Source organism: Medicago sativa, chromosome 7 (assembly GCF_051527215.1).
Source record: "Medicago sativa cultivar Bolivia chromosome 7, Bolivia_mono, whole genome shotgun sequence".
Lineage (NCBI taxonomy): Eukaryota > Viridiplantae > Streptophyta > Magnoliopsida > Fabales > Fabaceae > Medicago > Medicago sativa.
Window position 1 is genome coordinate 23,164,624 of NC_140755.1, and position 13,985 is coordinate 23,178,608.

Below are 13,985 nucleotides of genomic sequence, written 5' to 3' on the forward strand. Positions count from 1 at the left end.
GGATGAAAAACCGTAAACTAATAGGTGTATAGGCAATGGATATTCACTCATTGACAAGTTTCTATATTTTGTTCACTACCCTAAAGAAATCCATTGCCTATTCATTTTAAGCCACCCTTCTGGAGGTGTGGAGTTAACATGGCCGTTGCCAACTCCTAATAGACAACGAATTTTATTCGTTGATATCTAAATCTCAATCAAAATCCGTCGCCTTTTCTTTTTTAATAAGCTGCCAGTAGTAAACCATGACCTATACTTCATTTGCCCATGGATTTTAAATATTTTAAGCCACTTTGAAAAAACGGTGGCCTTTAGTTTTTGCAAACCGTGCAGTAAAAAAATTTCATAGCCCGCCAAACCTCCCTCTAATTTTTTTAGATTCCCTCTATTTTTTGAGACTCTCTATATTTTTATATTAATAATATAATAATAATAATATAATAATAAACATTAAGAAGGAAAATACATTAACACCTCAAAAACAAAAACGTGAATACGTACTTCAAAAAGAACAAACGCAGCTTCAGAACACTCTTCACTCTTGCGAAGTGCGAACTCTCGATCTTCACTCTTCACCATTCTTCACTCAGAACCTCACTTGAATCTTCAGAACATTAACTGACGAATCACAATGAGCCCAGGTCTCCATCTCTCTCTCTCTCTCTCTCTCTCTCTGTCTCTCTCTTTCAAATTTCATTTTTAGGGTTTTTAATTTGGGATTTTTTCATTTGACCCAATTTGTACTAAATTGATTAAGTAATTAATCAATTTAGATTATGGGTAATGTATTTTATGTTATAAAATCATTGTTAGGGTTTGTTATTTGTTTAAAATTAAGGATTTTGTGATTGTTAATTGAGTTTTTTCATCAGTAATGTGTTTTGTGATTATGAGTAATGGATTTAGTTAGTTCTTCACCATCACGTTGTTTAGTTCTTTCCCTATGTTTTTTCCTCTCTTCATCATTTCTTGCATGTCTTATATCACTCTGTTACTCTTAGAGACACCATTTTGTAACATGAAACCTAGTAAATGCACCCTTTTGCTCACTTTCTCAATCACCACTGTTGGTTGGTTATCCATACATGAAATTTCTGTAACATTATTTGGGAGACACCACTCTATTTCTATATGAAGTTTCATTGATCTGTAATTTTCTGTCATAAGGAATATTAATTAACAATGTAACTAACAAGTCTGCAAGAGAAATATATATAGTAAAGTTATAACAAGGCAATGGGATTATATTGGGAAAGACTTTGGAATTGAAAGGAAAGAAAAAGGTAGGATGACGTTGGTTTAATGTTGCTGTTGTGGATAATGATAGGTGGTAGTGAACTATAATCATGACAGTTTCATTGTTATCATTATGTTTTTTTAATTATAATAATATTAGAGTATTGCACTTATACATTCCTTTTAATTATTTTATTTTTCTTTGGCATGTTTTTTCTTGTTAGTTGATAATTTGATTAAGTGTGTCCTTGAACTAGTCCCTCTCTTGATGTTTAAGATTTCAAGTGGGTATAGAAAAGCCTTGATTAACACTGCCGATTTTAAAATAACTTGGTAGAAATTGATTAACTTGATAATATATATAACACCAACCAAACTGGGTGCAAAATTTATCACCTATATATGACCCACATATGTCTAACAAGAGTTGAAAAAAACCAATAGTTTAATTTTCTTAAAAAAGAAGAATCAAACGAATAGTTATATATTACTTTTTGTTTTCTATACACACACACACACACACTCTATTGAGTGTTTATTTTTGAACACTCCTTTAATTCAAATTTTATTGGTAAGCTATATTGTTTGAGTTTACTCAATTCTACTAGACAATACTTTTCTTAATCAATTTTTGTTAACACACACTACTTCTACTGACCAATTTGTTAGTGGATTTTACCTTATTTAACCATTTTTTCCCTTGTTGACCTGCTGATACCCCCTTTTAACATTCAATTTTCACAGGTTAATTTTCACAGTCAAGTCCGTAATTTTCATTCCGGTGACGTCGTTCTTCTCGGTTGCTAATTGTGTCTCCTGTTTTTTATTCTTCTCAACACGCGCTTTTCTTCAAAGGTAAGCGGTGACCACTATTCTAATCTTCAATAAAGTTATCCATATGTTTTTAAGACATTGTGTATGTAAACATGTGCTCTCGACTAGTATATTATAATTATAATATATCTTCGTATAGTATATTATAGTTACATTTTTTATGAATTAGATTAGTTAAAGGATGGACAAAGAGTGGACTAAACTCCCAAGACATTGGAAAAAGTATAGAAAAGGTGTCGAGTCATTTTTGGATTTTGCGTATACCAAAGGAAAACCTCAAGGGCGTGAAATTTCTTGTCCTTGTGCTGACTGTGCAAATGGTAAATGGGCAAGAAGGAACGTGGTTCGTGATCATTTAATTGCTGCAGGTTTTGTAAAAGGATACGATGTTTGGGTAAACCACGGAGAGGATATCCCTTCGCCTATGGAAATTGATGAGGACACAAATGATCACGATGACATTGGTGGCTTACTATATGACAGATTCATAAATGTGATAGAAGAAGGGAACAACGAGGGTCTCAATGAGGATGCTAGAAAGTTCTATAATTTAATTAACGAGGCAAAACAAGAGCTATACCCAGGATACAAAGGATTCTCTACTTTATCTTTCATAATTCGACTCTACTTGCTGAAGTGCTTGCATGGGTGGAGCAATGTATCATTCACTTCCCTTTTAGAATTATTGAAGGAAGCGATTCCAGATTTAAATATTCCTGAATCTTTTAACAAAACAAAGAAGATGATTAGTGATTTGGGTCTTGATTACAAAAAAATTCATGCATGTCCAAATGATTGCATGTTATTTTGGAAAGATCATGAGAATGATGATTTTTGCAATATTTGTAAAGCTTCACGATGGAAGGTGTTCCCTCAAGTAGAAGGCGAGTCTCCTGAGCAAGTAAAGTATGATTATAATGTCCCTGCAAAGGTTTTGAGACATTTTCCATTGATTCCTCGACTTCAAAGGCTATTTATGTGTTCAGAGACAGCCGCTGCAATGAGGTGGCATGATGAAGAACGCTCTAGGGATGGAAAGTTGCGGCATCCGGCTGATGGCCAAGCATGGAAGGACTTTGACAGACTTCATTCTGAATTTGCTTCTGAAACTCGTAACATAAGACTTGGCTTATCGAGTGACGGATTCAACCCATTCAGAACCATGAGCACATCATATAGCACATGGCCTGTCATGATGGTAGTATACAACTATCCGCCTTGGCTATCCATGAAATCTGAATATACAATGTTGTCATTGTTGATACCTGGGAAGGATTCACCGGGGAACGACATTGACGTGTATCTTCAACCATTGATTGAAGAGTTAAAGGAGTTGTGGGAATTAGGAGTAGATACATATGATGCCTCAAAGAATCAATCATTTAAAGTTCGTGCAGCACTCTTATGGACTATTAGTGACTATCCCGGGTATGCTATGTTATCGGGTTTGAGCACCAAAGGAAAGTTTGCATGTGCGTGTTGTAATTGCAAAAGTAACTCAATCTACTTGAAAAACAGTCGCAAGACAATCTACATGGGTCATCGTACATTTTTACCAATGGACCATGCGTGGAGGTCTAATAAAAGGTCCTTTAATGGAAAAGAAGAACTTAGGTCAGCACCTCGTGGGTTAAAAGGGACAGAAATTGCAAAAAAATTAAAAGGTTTTAGGAATAACTTTGGCAAGAAGAGAAAGAAGAAAATTGATGGGCCATTGAAGAAGAAATCAATATTTTTTGAGTTACCATATTGGGCTAAAAATACATTACGTCATAATCTTGACGTGATGCACATTGAAAAAAATATATGTGATAGTATTATTGGTACTCTCTTAGACATATCCGGGAAGACAAAAGATCACATTAAGGCTCGATATGATTTGCAAGATATGGGAATTAGAAAGAAACTTCATCCAAGAGAGATTGGTGGAGGTCGTGCAGAGTTTGCTAAATCTTGTTTTTCTTTGAGTGCACATGAGAAGACTATTTTTTGTGATGTTTTGAAGGCTGCAAAATTACCAGATGGGACCGCATCAAACATTTCAAACTGTGTTCAAGTTAGTAATAAGAAAATATTTGGCTATTAGAGTCATGACGCACATTTCATGTTACCTCCGGTTGATGAGATACCTCCGGTTGCTATGGAAGAAACAAGAGATGAAGATGATTCCGATGAGGACTAGTACCTTGAGAAGACTTTTAAATTATCTTTTGTTAAACTCAATACTTTGATGTAACATGAGTTACCTTTTGATTAAATTGTAAATGAGATCTTTATGTTCAAACAATATCTTTCTCATTATATTTTAAATGAAATCTTTAGATTGTAAAATTAATCTTTATTTTATTTTGATGCATAATCAGGTTTATTTTTGTTTGTCCTTTTCAATTGATGGTTGTTTTGAATATCCCTCAATTTGTTTCTATGTTCCGATTGACCTTTTTTTTCTGTTCAGATTGACCATTGTTTTTCAGTTCAGATTGACCATTCTTTTTATTTTTCTGCAGGAAAAATGAAAAAGGAAACACAGAAGAAAAATATGAATTCTCATGTGAAGGGTCAAAGGGATGGTTCTAGTTTTGAGCTTCCGGTGGTAAAGTCAAGTGCTGAATTGCTACAGAGTTACAAAATCAAGCGTGAGGATAGAATGGCCAATCTTGGACAAACTAAGACACGTATAGCTGAAGTTGAAGCTCCTAGTATCAAGCCAAATCATCCACCAACTAATAACCAGTTCAAGCTATCTATGTTTGCAACAACCTCCAAAACAAATTTGAATTCAAACAAGGAGCCTGAACTAAAGAATAAAGTGTCTGACAATGCAAGTAGGAATCAACCTAAGATTTCTTCAGAAAGGAGTGTAGAAATGGAAGTATCCTTGAAAAAACACAAAGGTCAATCTTTGGTTTCTAAAAGCCAAAATCCAAAGGGCCAATCTTCGGCTCAAGGTAGAGGTCTGACACCTACGCAGATTCAAGATCCAAAGAGACAACTAATGAAAACAAAAATGATTGAAGGTGTATCAGCGGCAAGACAACAAACTGTGAAAACCAATTTGGGTGGAAATGATAGTTCAAAGACAAAGGAACAGCTACAAAACAAGAAAGTATCTGAAAATGACACTTCAAGGGCAAGGGAGCAGCCTAGGAAAAGGGCGGTGGCTCAAGATGAGTCAATGGTAAGGCAGGAAAATGGTAGCAAGAAGACAAAAAGAACCCCTTTGTATCCATCAATGTCAATTGATGGATTTCTTAAAGAAAAAGGGAAAGATGTTGAGAGGGAGATGCAAAATTTAGTTGAAGATGAAGGAGACATCGTTATGGAAGAACAAGAAAATGCGGACTGTGAGGAAGCTGCTGAAGCAAATGGTGATGTTTTATTTTATTTAAGATCAAGAAAATGATTTAATGTTAATTTATTTTGTTAATCATATGTGTTTGTAATGTGTGATGTTTAATATTACATTATCTTGTTTGATGTCAAAACAGGGGCAACTAAGAAAAAAACACGAGGACCAACACGATGTTTAGAAATATATGCAAGAGAATATTGTCAAGATGTTACTCTAGACAATGAAGGAGAGATAATTGGACCCGATGATAAAACTGTTATAGATGTGGGAAATTTCCTTGGAACTATAGCAAGGAATTCTACTCTTTGTCCCTTGATCCATACGAACTTCAAAGATTTGCTGAAAGAAAAAGAGGATAATATGACTCGCAAGGAGCGTTTATGGAGATATATTAATGTATGGGAAGTAAAATTTCATATTTGTTTCAATGATAAAATATTTATCGACGTGTGATGACAATTTCTTTTTTTTTGTAGAGGAGGTTCAATATTCCTATTGAAGGAGAGAAAGCAGTGTTTTCCCGCATTAATGATGCTTGGAGACGACAAAAATGTTTTATCAAGAGAGATCATTATCTGAAGTATCCCACTATGAAGGAAAGATTAAAAAACCGTCCTGATTGCATATCTGAATGTCATTTCAGAAAACTGTTGATATTTTGGAAACATAGTAATGTCCAGGTAAGGTAGTGTTTAACTCAATAATGTCATTTCAAGAAAATGTTGATATAGTAGATAGCGATATCATTTCTCGTATTGCAGACCATTAGCGAAAAAAATGCAGCTAATAGGAAAAAACAAAAGTTTATGCATCGTGTGGGATCAACAAACTTTGCTAGAATTCGAGCAAAATTGGTATGATATTTTTATTATGTGTTTTTGTTTTTGTAATTTGGATTGTTTTATGGACTTCAGTAACTAGTATTTCATTTTTATTATATTTTTATCATTTCTTCTATATCTTGTTAAGTAGTATTTTTCTTTTTAATATATGATTACTAATGTAGCGAGAAAAGAAGGATGGAGAAGAAGTAACCAAAGCTGAGATGTTCATTGAAACTCGAAAAGGCCGAAAAGGAAAACAATTGGATGCAGAAACACAAGATGCAATTGTAAGTTAAATTTTTCCATCATATGATATGTTCTCTTAGATCGTTTTTCTGTATGTGTGTTGGTTTGAGATTTGGTGAGGGGATGGCGTTTTTGGTGGTTTGGGTGGGTGCTGATGGCTGCTATGTTTTTCTGCAGTAGCTTCAGTACTTGTTTCATTGTGCCATTTTTTGTTTTACTCTCAGTGTTGCTTCTCTCCTCTTTTGGCTCCCTTCTGTTTTGGTGTGTCCCGTATAGTTCTGTCTGTTTTAGTGCTGGCTGTTATGCAGGTGTATGCGTGAGTAGACCATGTTTAGGTGAATAAGCTTAATTGGTTTGTTACCTGGGCTACTGTTTGTGCTGGTTTTTATTTTCCGATTCAAAAGTTATTCGTCGTGAATAATATTTGTTGTTTAAATAAAAGTTATGTTCAGCCAACAACTACCAACAATTTAATCTATCTATGTTTGATATTAGGATAAACTTCAAGAATCGATTAAAATTTCAACTGAAGCTGGAGAACAAACATTTGAGTCATTGCTTGGGAAAGAAAGGCCTGGTAGAGTGCGGTGTTTTGGAAGAACTGCCACACCATCAATGTTAAAGAGAAATGCTGAAATTGCTTTAATGAAAAGGCAATATGATGGTCAAATAGCCGAAATGTCACAGAAGATGGGAGCAATGCAATCACTTTTGAAAAACATATACATGCAAAATAACCCGCATTTAAGTGAAGAAGATGTAGATAATATGTTGAGACATGTTTTACCCAATGGTGATAGTCCAGCACCACATTCATCGACATCAACCTACGCTCCTACTCATCAAAAGGTATAAATTAATAACATTGTGTTCTTGTTGTTTCAACTTTTTAAGTTATAATTGAATGATGATATATTTATATCATGAATTTGATGTTAGGATATTCAACTATATTTGAAGTAGATGTATTAGATTTTGTTCATTAGTTAAGGATCAAAGTGAGATTAAATATGAACCTAGTTTATCCATTTTATTAAAATATAAATGAAAGTTTAAAGTGTCATTAACACTACAAGAAAAAATGCATTTTGCGACCCTTAAAATGACGGATTGCGACTGTTCTAAGGGTCGCAAATTCACATCTGCGACTGTTCTTGAACTGTTAGGGATGTTGGGGTCGCAACAGCATTTTGCGACAGTTCACGAAACAGCCGCTGCAACAGCCGCAATGGGTATTGCGACACTTCAAAACAGTCGCAAAGTACATTTTTTTTTGTTTGAAAGGGGTGTTGCGACAGTTTATAACAGTCGCAATTGATGAAAAATATTTTTAAAATCCCATTGCAGCAGTTTGGAACTGTCGCAGATGTTGAATTTATTTAAAAAAAAATAAATAAATCAGTTTAATTATACTTGAAACATATCGTCAGACATTATCTCATCAAATGTGAGACTCTTATTATAACAATAATAGAGATCATACATTAAGGTTTGAAACTTGATGTTTCATGGATTCTTTGTGGCATGGTTCCAAACAAAATCTATATATGTTTCAGACAAAATTATACAGATCATATACATCATGTACACATCTTTCCAGACACACTACCTCTGAGAACTTCCACAATTTTAAGAACCAATGGCTTGAGCTAATTCAAAATAATGATGCCTAACAAGCTGTTTATCCGACTGACCCCTCAAGCTTCAAGCTCATGAGTTGGTTGACCTCGGAGCCAAATTCATCGGGAAGCTCGTTGAAGACATCACGGCAAAATCCAGAGATCATAGCAGCCATTGCTTTTTCATAGTCTATTCCTTTCTGTTGAAAGTAAAATAACTGATCTTCACCAATTTTCGACGTACTAGCCTCATGCTCAATTCTTGCTGTTGGATTTTTCACCTAGAAAACAATTGCAATTTCATGAGCAGAAGTCTTGAGGCAATTTTCTTGACATTACAGAATAGAAAAAAGGGTGAAAATAAGAAGGAAACAAATAGGAAGTAGTAGGAGTTAACTTGGGTATGGAAACTGTGCACAATAATGCTATCAAATAAACAAAGAGCTAAATCCATATCAACAATGAACTATTTTTTGTCTCAACCAAACATTGTAAGAGTTTTAGCCTCCGGTAAACAAGATAAAAGACACGATTCTTCAAGCTATATGTATACACACACCAAAGTTGTGTTCAATCAATATAGAAAATGGGGTCATGTAAATCAGGACCAAAACCTAACATCAAATAGTTGCAGGATACACCAACAATTTCTAGTGTTCTTCCGCCATTAATTTGATCTAGACCACGTGTATTAGTTGAAAAAGTACTGATTTTGTGCAACAGAACAACCATATAGTGCTTAAATCATAGCTATATAATTGATCACAACATTTTTTGAAATAGCATATTCATTAATACCCACGCAACAGAAGTGCAAAACGGCGAGGAAATACAAAGAGGCCAAAACAAACAAACCAAAAACTGATGGCAGGAAACCACACACCAGCCTGGAAAATCAGTCCAGCAAACATAAAATCCTAGAAAACAAACACACAGGCACCTAGAAATCACACAGGCACCAAAACACGGCAGGCCCATAGCAGAAACTCCCAACCAGCCAAAAATAGAACTAGCAGAACAGGTTCTGCATCAGATACCGCAACCAAAACAGAAACACACTCCCATCTCGTCTCATACACAGTTAAGGCAGTCTCTAGGATTCCATGTCATGCTTGATACAAGGCATGAACATCTGTATGATTTGGAACTTAATATAATCAAGGTTAAATGACTCGAACTATTTTAGTTAAACTCGTTTTGTTAATTTATCAAACACATTCAAGATTAACTTTCTATATCAATATTACTGTGAGGATTTCTTCCATAACTTCAAATTGGTCAAGTAAATGTTCAAACCTGTATATCTGTCTCCCCTTTCAACTAGAAACCACAAATACAACGCGACATGCAAATACAATGACATAGGTAAGAAGATACAACAAAACATGAAATTCATAACACATGAAATTCATATAGAAACTCCAATCTTAGAAAATATATACAAAGTGTCTATGAAGTATGCACAAATACAGCCTACATATTTAGAAAACTTATCATGCAAATACAATGACATAGGTAAGAAGATACAACAAAACATGAAATTCATAACACATGAAATTCATATAGAAACTCCAATCTTAGAGAATATATACAAAGTGTCTATGAAGTATGCACAAATACAGCCTACATATTTAGAAAACTTATCAATCAGTATACCATAAGTATTAACTAAAAGCATTAACGAGTAACGATGAAAATCACTAACACAATGTAAATATGAAATTATCAACTAAAGTTGAAAGCAAAACAGGAAGAAAAAAATGTTACCTGAATGTAAGGATAGGTATTGGCAGCAGCACTATCACTAATAAGCATGGAATCACACTGCGAAACATTATTAAAAGTTAATTATACTCGAAAGACTGGGATGCTCAATTATTAACTGATCCATAAAATTATGAATCTCACAAGATTGGACTGCCTGGATTATAGGACTAACGATTTTTCAATAGGCAGCCTCAACTGCACAAAATATCAGAGTTTAGTTGAATTTAAACTGTTAATTTTTTCCTCCTTTCTTTCATTTCTTCTTTTTTCCTGGTGCAATAAAATATCAAAGTATTCTCAAAGTACAATAAAGTAGTCTGTAAAACAGCAACACCTGTAACCTTCTGTCATAATGATTCATTCACAAACCTCGCACTTACAACAATATAGTAGTGTGCACTCGCGTTCTGGTCAGTGGAGAGCAGAAAAGAGTAGGACTGGCCAGCATGAATATCAAAGTTTGTGTAATTTGCTTGATCGGTGTAATACCCTTCAGTTTCTACTAGCAATAGATTATGATTTTGAATTCGAAAGTTCAAAGTAGTTGAAATTCCCACATTATGGACACGAATTCGGTAAGTCTTGCTTGCAAAATATATTTGTAGTTCCAGTCAGAATTCAAACTGTTCTAATTCCACCAACTTGCTGTATAATATAACTCAAAAAGTTGTCTACAAAAACAAATGCAGCAATCTTCCCAATACCATTCTATATGATATAGTTAGCTTCTAAATGAAACATTTCAGAAGATCAAGGATATAAGAAAAAGGGTTCGCTATTAAAAAATAAAAAGGGTTCAAAATTTGATGTTCTAACAGAAAGCACGGAACAATAATAGAAATCATGAATGAGAGAGTTGAAGAATAAGATATAGTTTTTGGAGAAAATCAAAACAAATTACTTTGCAGAGAGTAACGAAAAAAACAGTCACAACTCATACCAATAAACCAGCGGAAAAATTGAAAGTGGGTGTGGTGTACACTGTGTGTAGGCATTGGTATTGTGTCGGTGTTTATCATTATTTGACGGCGTGAAAATGACATTGGTGAAGAAGACTAAACCAAATTGGACAATAAATGTTAATGGTGATAATAATACCTGGATCAACGGTAACTGTTTCATGATCTATGCCATTAGGTACAAGAGTATTATTGTACTGATAAGGTCCCTTCCCATTGATAAGAACACCATCTGGTATTCCAAGGTCTTTTCCACCGTCAAGTGTTGATCTTAGAGCCTATATTTATCAATCAAACATACAAAATAGCAATCAAATATCAATAAAAACTCACAAAATCTTCAAAATTTACAGAACAAAGTTTAATGAAAGACAATAGCTAACCGTGTAGTCCTGATTATACCAATCACCAATCATAATGAAAATTTCACCATCCGGCTGTGCAAAAGGAATCAGTATAATCTCCCTATTGTTGATAACAAAGGGACCAAATCCACCAGAAGCTCTTTGGAAATTAGTAGAAGGGAAGTAAAAGAAACTCCCTATTTGATCCTTCACTTGAAATGGATACGTCCAATTCCATTTTGAAGGAATTGGACAATTCGTACCAAGAACTCCATCCTGCCACGAGTTACGCCGCATTTGAACACCAGGCCTACAACAAACATTTCAAAAATAAAGCCACCGAATGGTTTTATCTGAACAACAAAATAAGGCCATCGAATGTGACATGGTGTGTGTTTAACAGTACCTATCTCTTATTTTTTATCTTATACAAATTCCACACATTTCGAAATAACATACAGAAACCAAAGGACACTGCAGTAAACATCAAAATTTTGATTTCTGAATATCATTTTCTATGTAACAGTGAGTGAAACTAACCATGTTATGAGAAGTTCTTCATCCAGCTGATTATACACATTCACTGTCACATGGTTATTTGTAGTAACATTAATCACTGAACCACTTTTTTTTAATTATGAATAAGATCAATCCATCAACGTTATGCATCAATACAAATTCTAGTAAACCCAAAATATATAAATGGCTAACTATTGTTTCTATTTATATATAGAACAGAATAAGATTCCTTTGTCTACGTTTAACAAAAAGGTTGTTTAGTAACAACTAGTACTATATAAATATGAATAATCTTTCAAGTTTATTCTCTCTTCATGTCTTTTGCTTCCATTAACGTAATTTAATTCTAATTTAGAGAACATAGCAAAGTATTCAGATTCCATTAGTGAGTTACTTATTTTTGCCATGGAACTTCAATAAAGAGAATAGTTACTAAAACATGAATTTCCAGGATATACTAAAATGTTGTGAACTATAAATTTTCAGGATATACTAAAATATAAATTGTTTCAAATCAAATGAGAAGTATCTATCGAGGAACAAAAATATGAGTATAAGACCTTGACAGAATCATTTCTTCAAACTATATGCATTCACTACACTTCACATGAGTTAAAATATTCTAAACCACTGATAAACACAAAAAGAAACATGGTAAGTAACCTATCAGTAAACCAACAACTTAAATAGAAAAACATGTTCTTCCAAATCCTAAACTTCACAATTTTTTCCATGATATTGTTACAGATGCTAAGGCTTTCAAATGTACATTTAAAGAGCTAAACACCATTCAGAAAAAATAAATCAGTTGATAAAAATCAGAAACAATAGCCACAATCATTGTAATTGCATCCTACAACTGATGAAATTCTGAACAACCAATTAAAGGATCAAATTATCTCTTTTTTCACACACTAAAAGTACAAATACATATAGCAATGAAAAATACATTTCAAATCATTCACCATAGCAACAAAATCAAACCATATCACAGATCAACTAATCCTAAACAAAACAAATGAAACCTTTTTCAATTTCTTGGCAATGGCTTAGAGAAACCCAAAATGCAAAAATACAGAATTTCATCACAAAGAAACCAAAGAATTAGCATAAGAACACACATATTATGAAAGCTTTTTCACAGCACATGCTCACTCTAGTACTAGGCCAATGTTAGAAGACTTCATCAATTCCCCTGGACCTAAACAGTAAGGAAAAAAATCTATAACAAGAAAAATTCAAATCAGTTACTCTGCTGAAATTCATTTTCACAGTGAAAGTGATTCTGACCAACCATTAAGGAAGCTATCTTCTTTTTCACACAGAAATTGCTAAACAAGTAAGCATAAAAACGGAACACATATACAAACTGAACACATATACTTTCCTAACTCCAAATTTATATGTGAGGATAAGAAAAAAAAAATACCAGAACGGAGCCATGAAGCGGCGAGCCACAGAGCTTTGAAAAATGAGCGGAGGTGTGGGTGTTGTGTCGCAGTTAGATTGCGTGAGGTTGAGCATCGATTGATGAGATTGAGAGTCAAAGCACCGATTCACTGAGGTTGAGTTCAGAGCACAACACCACCGATTGACCGATTCAAGAGCACAACACCACCGATTGAAAGAGGTTGAGTTCCGAATCAGAGAACAACACCACCGATTAAAAGATGTTGAGTTCAGATTCAGACCATAACACGCTTGAAATTGGCGATTGAGAGTGAGATTGAGCACCGATTGAGTTTTGGAGAGTGAGATTGAGCACCGATTGAGTTTTGGAGAGTGAGGTTAGGTTTTGGAGATTGAACGTAAGACACAGATGAACGTACGATTGAGAGTGAGGTTAGGTTTTGGAGGAGTTAGATTCAAACATTGGGATGAAATTGGAGGTTAGGGTTTGAGAGTGAGATGAAATTGGAGATTTGAGAGTGAGATGAAAGGTTTGGGTCTTAGGGTTTGGGAAACTGAGGGAGAAAGCGGGAGATGAAAGTTAGTCTTAGAGTGAGATGAAAAATTTGGCCAAGCGGGAATGACCAATTACAAGGCGCCTTCTAATTTAACAAATAAATCCTGCGACTGTTGACCAGAACAGTCGCAACAACCATCGCAAATGTGCATTTTGAGGCAGTTATAAGGTAAAGGTCGCAAATGAAGTGTCGCAAAATGCAAATTTTCTTGTAGTGATTTTTTTGGTTGGTGATTATTTTACTTTGTTATTACTACTTTCATAATTTTAGGTTAGAAACAAAGATAATGATCAAGATGTTGATCCTCAAGATGATCAA

General features: G+C 34.3%; 2 protein-coding genes and 1 pseudogene across 8 annotated transcripts; 2 read left to right on the forward strand and 1 right to left on the reverse strand.

Annotated features, from left to right (window-relative positions):
* Positions 1-433: 433 nt before the first annotated feature.
* Positions 434-7,378, forward strand: LOC146904999 (uncharacterized). Its single transcript, XM_085726987.1, has 8 exons — positions 434-641; positions 1,981-2,091; positions 4,578-5,438; positions 5,559-5,818; positions 5,899-6,102; positions 6,184-6,276; positions 6,429-6,533; positions 6,988-7,378. Exons 3-8 carry the CDS (start codon positions 4,583-4,585, stop codon positions 7,345-7,347), a joined length of 1,878 nt encoding a protein of 625 aa, XP_085583113.1. The 5' UTR covers positions 434-641; positions 1,981-2,091; positions 4,578-4,582; the 3' UTR covers positions 7,348-7,378.
* On the forward strand, positions 2,244-4,252 carry LOC146905000 (uncharacterized; annotated as a pseudogene).
* Positions 7,379-7,925: 547 nt separating the features above from the next.
* LOC146905001 (monocopper oxidase-like protein SKS1) lies at positions 7,926-13,731 on the reverse strand. 7 transcript variants are annotated; one of them, XM_085724017.1, is made up of 8 exons: positions 13,130-13,731; positions 11,722-11,764; positions 11,221-11,491; positions 10,977-11,115; positions 10,259-10,377; positions 10,051-10,073; positions 9,879-9,935; positions 7,926-8,392 (listed from the first exon to the last, which is right to left on the reverse strand). In XM_085724017.1, exons 3-8 carry the CDS (start codon positions 11,476-11,478, stop codon positions 8,389-8,391), a joined length of 600 nt encoding a protein of 199 aa, XP_085580143.1. In that variant the 5' UTR covers positions 11,479-11,491; positions 11,722-11,764; positions 13,130-13,731; the 3' UTR covers positions 7,926-8,388. The 7 variants fall into 7 exon arrangements, 6 of the variants coding, with proteins under 6 accessions (XP_085580143.1, XP_085580142.1, XP_085580141.1 ...); XM_085724016.1 differs by lacking the exon at positions 13,130-13,731 and adding an exon at positions 12,822-12,999; XR_015017892.1 differs by lacking the exons at positions 7,926-8,392; positions 11,722-11,764 and adding exons at positions 9,049-9,243; positions 9,408-9,431 and having other exon boundaries at positions 10,020-10,073.
* Between the last annotated feature and the right edge of the window lie 254 nt (positions 13,732-13,985).

Excerpts from the sequence above, each read along its gene's own strand:
- LOC146904999 (XM_085726987.1), top strand. The coding sequence starts at position 4,583 with ATGAAAAAGGAAACACAGAAGAAAAATATGAATTCTCATGTGAAGGGT. Across the intron at positions 5,819-5,898 it reads GTTTATGGAGATATATTAAT|AGGAGGTTCAATATTCCTAT; the intron begins GTATGGGAAGTA and ends TTTTTTTTGTAG. Across the intron at positions 6,277-6,428 it reads CTAGAATTCGAGCAAAATTG|CGAGAAAAGAAGGATGGAGA; the intron begins GTATGATATTTT and ends TTACTAATGTAG.
- LOC146905001 (XM_085724015.1), bottom strand. The coding sequence starts at position 13,224 with ATGCTCAACCTCACGCAATCTAACTGCGACACAACACCCACACCTCCG. Across the intron at positions 11,492-13,129 it reads CGCTTCATGGCTCCGTTCTG|GCCTGGTGTTCAAATGCGGC; the intron begins GTATTTTTTTTT and ends TGTTTGTTGTAG. Across the intron at positions 10,074-10,258 it reads GTGCACACTACTATATTGTT|TTGAGGCTGCCTATTGAAAA; the intron begins GTAAGTGCGAGG and ends TATTTTGTGCAG.